Genomic DNA, 5,000 nt, shown 5'->3' with positions numbered 1-5,000 from the left:
GGCAGGGCCTGTTCCTTCCCTTGTCTGACTCCCGGCTATCTTGAAGGGCTACTGCTTCCAGAGGGAGGGCAACAGAACTGATGGAGGACGTTATCGTCGCTGTCAGAGAGGGAGGCAACAGCGGGAGAAGATGGTCGGCACACGCAGCACACCAAACGGCCACAAACTACTGCCAAATGCACTATACTACAGTACTATAGGATTACTAATGGAGTTCCTCAATCTGACGTGTCAGTAACAGTACAGTCACTTCAATCTAGACGCATGACTAAGATCACAAGCCAGGTGTTGACATGAAGTAATTTCAGCGTCATGATTGCTTTGGATTTTTGAAACGATGTACGTTTGAATGTATGTATTTGAAAAGCACATTGGACAGCTAGTCGGAATAGTGACAAGTTGCAGAATATGTTTTTTTTTAGAATTTCTTTTCAGATCCTGCCAATATGGTCACTGCCCAAAGTGTGACATATGCTGATAAACTGGCAGATTTTTGAATATTCAATCGATCTTACTGGAAAGCTAGAATTAATTCATAACTGAAGCATACATATATGCGATTGATAGCAGTGATTGTATGCCTGAGAATCTCCTAAATCTGATAAAAGTCCTGTCTATAACCTGCACCTCATCAGGACGTGAGGAGATGACTTGCTGTGTTGGGCCACATTGATCTGCTTTGAAAGTCACCGAGGGGCCTCTTCAGATATCCTCACAAGCTTACTGTGTGGATATTATGTTTGTGGATATATTTAGCTCTGATAATCTGAGATATGCTCAAAATAGCAAACAAAGGTAAATGTTTGCTATGGCTTCCAATTGTTTTGTAATGCTTTAGAACTATGCTTGATTTATTTTGAGTTCACACACAAACTACTGAGGAGATCGTTCTCCACCACAAAACATGGACAAAGGACAAAGGCTTAAGTTTACCGTTTAAAACTAACAATTTGCAATGTTGTCACAATACCATTTAAACTGAAACGTTCAAAGAAAACGTGTTCACCTTGAATATTGGCCTCTGTTAGCTGAATTTGAACGCACCCCTGTTGTTCCCCCCGCCCCAGTTTTGGGGTCAGAGACCAGGGCTATTGTTGGGCTAGCCAGTCCGCCAGGCAAGCCACTCTCCGACTGCCTGCTGGTCTTGTATGAGCTGCAGCTTGAGACACTGCTGCACGCTGCATACCAACTGGGTTGTCATCGGTCACCGCGTCGCCACGGCACCAGGGGCCGGACCGATGACGCTCGCCGAGTCGTCGCTCGGCATAAAATTAACACACCGCGCACCCCGCAAGCTGCGCCAACTGACCAGAGGCCGTTAATCACCCTGCTCTGTCCACTACATTGTGAACGTGCTGTCAAACCGAGCTGCTAAGGAGTCATCCGTCTCCACAGAGAGAGAGAGAGAGCACGGGATCGGGATTGATCAATGCTGGCAGAGAACCAGGGACAGAGCCAGGGGAGGGGTGACTGGAGCTGAGGCTGCCCGACCGACTCAGCTCAGAGAGGGGACAGAGTGGGGAGGACAGAAGGGTGAACACGTTACTGCTCGCTACACAAGTCTGATGTGTTGGATTTGATGGGCCGTACAGAGGCAATCTTTTTTCAGGCGTTGACTAGAAACCTGAAAATTGCTTTTCTTCTGTTTTTCTCAGCCCTGAGATGTAATTGTTAGTGTTGGTGAGTGTGAGTGTGTGTGTGTGTGTGCCCTGTCCTTGAAGCTCTGCAATGTACTGATAGTGTACTGATGTAAAAAAAAACGGTATAAATGGTAAATTTTGATGATGAATTGTGCCAAATAGGTTACTATAATAAAATAACAATCATGACCTGGAATTACTTGCTCCTGTGACATTCACATGACAGCATTCATAAAATGGTCACTCCAAATCATGCATTACAATCTACGACCGTATCAAGAAACAACACAAAGCTCATCACTACTAAGACAGGCCGTCTACGGAGTGCCTCTCCACTGAGGTACAATAACTGGTATGAAATCTACAGTACTACTTTATCTTTACGGCTTTCAGGGCTGCTGAGAGCACTGCAGGCTGAACCTGTGTGAGGGTGAAGGTGGCGGCGATGGCGATGGCGGACGACGGGGCAGTTTTTTGAGCGATGTTGCCGGGGGCAATGTTGTTTAGGCACCTTCTCACTGATTGTGGGCATCAAGATTTGAACCGAGACGACTTCAAATCATTGGCACCCAACTCTTGTCACAACCATTCACTACTACAGCAACAGTAGTGAACTGGTCATGTGTGATTGACTGATTATTACCCAACAACGATTGCTCAAAAAAAAAGGCTGCGCCCGGGTGCCATCCCCTTTTAAAAAGGTGGGACTACGGTAGGGGTCTCCGCTTACCTGCACTCTGAGACAGGGGCGGGCACGGCTAGCTGCTTACTGAACAACGGAGGAGGGCAGCAATACTGGTGCAAAGTGTCTACAGACCTACAGGCACAAGGAGAAACACAGGAGAGTCAGAGAGCCCACCCCCACCCTCCCCCAAGGGGACGACGTGTCCAGCTCATCCAGACACATTAGTGCTACTAGCATTTAATCACCTGAATGATCAGTTCTACGTCGATGACTTAATGTTATTACTACAGCAAGAGGAAGGATGAGGGCAAATGGATGTGATTTGTTGTCAATGGCAATCGAGAGTTAAAACTTAAGTTTATTTTAAATGGTGGAATAAGAGAGAGAGTCTATCTGCACCTCCTAGTCCTGCTGAAAGACTTGCCCGGAGGTGTTTTGTCTTTTGTTTGTATTTATGGAAACATTGCTGAGGCGAGTAAAGCCAACGGAGAGATTTTCACTTTTTTTTCTCCCTGCGCTCACAGCCGGGCCGTCTAGAGAGGCGGATTGGGGTAAACAGCTCTGCACCAGTCTGCTCCCTCCGAGATGACTCACACACACACACACACGCACAAACACTCACACACACACACACACACACACACACACACACACACACACACACACACACACACACACACGCAAGTACACTCTACCGTCCTGCCAGAATGAAAGAAAAACTAGAGAAAGAGCGAGCTAAATATAACGCCTGCACTGGAGCAGCACCTTGTGTGTGCGTCTGCCTGCTTGAAGCCTCCCAGGGTTGCTTTCTTTCCCCCGGCGGGTCACTCGCAGCCTGCCTCCACTCCCACACACCCATCTGCAGTGCGACTAAACCCTCTCCTCCGCCTCGCTAGCGCGCATCCTGCTGAAACAGCGCTCCGCTCGGCACGCACGCAGGCAGGCGCACGGTTCACCTTTGACCTGACAGCCATAGTCACCTTGGAGATGGTCAGCAGCATGCTTTGACCTGGTGAAGCATGGGATGGCCTCATATTACGCATACGCACACACTCTCTCTCTCTCTCACACACATAGACACACACACAGACACACACACACACACACACACACGTGTACAGTGCTAGTTACAGATATATATATAAATCGGAGAGCTCCTACTTCCAGCACTGTTTTTAGCCACAGCAATATGGAGCTGCACATGTTTACAGAACACAGATGGTGATGCATCCCTCATTATAACGTGTGAGATGAGGAAGAGGACAATGTGCGCTTGCGTTTATGTGTGTGTGTGTGTGTGTGTGTGTGTGTGTGTGTGTGTGTGTGTGTGTGTGTGTGTGTGTGTGTGTGTGTGTGTGTGTGTGTGTGTGCCCATCCACATGTGTTGCATATTTGGATTTGTATATACGAGTGAATGAATACACTGTATGTATACATGCACATGTCTGTGTGTACGTGTACATGTGCATGCGAATAATGTGTCTGCCGTATGCACGGATGTTTCTAAAGAGACAACAAAACTATGGATGAAACCCTCTGTGTTGTTATCAGAGCTCTTTGAAATGCCAATGTCACGGACCGAAGCGCCTGCTTCCAGGATTTTGAGTGACTGGAAGAGATTGGCTGTTGTCGACTTCAAAGAAGCTGCTTCTGTACTCATTAAGGGGAGCGATCGCTATCTGTGCAAAGAGGAGGAGAGAAGTGAGAAGACAACGATTGAAGGGAAGAAAAGAAGAAGAGGAGAGGAGAGGGAAAGAGGAGAAGAGAGGAAAGGAAGAAAGGAGGAGAGGGGAGAGGAGGAGAAGAGACGAGGAGGAGGAGGGGGGAGAGGCACAATGTGCTGGCATTTTGGGAACACAGTGCTGTCAGTGACAGCCGTGTTTCTCCATTTAAACTGGGCTGAGCTTTAATCAACGCTTCCTGACAACCCCTCGGGCGGCCATGACAGTGGCTGACTCAGAAACGGATCTGGGCCACATCCCCTCCTGCATGTCAGCTGCTCAGTGGCTCACGCCTGATAATGTCAGTCACACACAAGTGTTGGGTCAGACACCACCATGCCAGTACAGAGCCAGCGCTCACATAAGCCAGGCAAATATGATGTTCTGCATCAGCGGAGCCACACATACCAACGCAACACGCGGAAGTGGACAGTAATAGGCCACGTCTTTGAAGGACCATTACGGTCATTTCCTGTGTACAGTATTAGCCGCATTGTGTATAAGCCGCAGGACAGAGTTGTATGCCAGTTAAAAAACAATACCATATCAATACCATATGAACTGCCCCTGTGTGTTGTAAAATCAATGTATAAGCCGCGGCTAATGGTTGGGAAATGCCGGTAAGTTATCGGATGTCCAGGTCTAATGGGTAGAGTAGTGCGATGGTAGGAATACACACACACACACACACACACACACACACACACACACACACACACACACACACACACACACACACACACACACACACACACACACACACACACACACACAGGCAGGGTTCAGAATCTTACAGGCTGCATTTGAATGAGACTGGAAATAGAGGGCAGATGTCAGGCACTGATATGCATAACAAATCTGCGATGAGGCACACACACACACACACACACACACACACACACACAGACACACACAGACACACACAGACACACACAGACACACACAGACACACAC

The 5,000-nt window shown here is 47.9% G+C and overlaps 1 protein-coding gene across 1 annotated transcript in view; it reads right to left on the bottom strand.

Annotated features, from left to right (window-relative positions):
- LOC134087475 (uncharacterized) overlaps positions 1–5,000 on the bottom strand; it is a 51,172-nt gene that overhangs the window by 976 nt on the left and 45,196 nt on the right. The window contains exons 5-6 of the mRNA XM_062540987.1: positions 2,371–2,457; positions 1–99 (exon numbers count right to left, since the gene is read on the bottom strand). The exon at positions 1–99 is cut by the window's left edge and continues 976 nt beyond it. Of these exons, the coding sequence (XP_062396971.1) occupies positions 36–99; positions 2,371–2,457 (151 nt within the window). The 3' untranslated portion in view covers positions 1–35. The remainder of the gene's footprint in view (positions 100–2,370; positions 2,458–5,000) is intronic.

This window comes from Sardina pilchardus, chromosome 7 (assembly GCF_963854185.1).
Source record: "Sardina pilchardus chromosome 7, fSarPil1.1, whole genome shotgun sequence".
Classification (NCBI taxonomy): domain Eukaryota; kingdom Metazoa; phylum Chordata; class Actinopteri; order Clupeiformes; family Clupeidae; genus Sardina; species Sardina pilchardus.
This window is presented reverse-complemented; position numbering and strand designations above follow the sequence as displayed.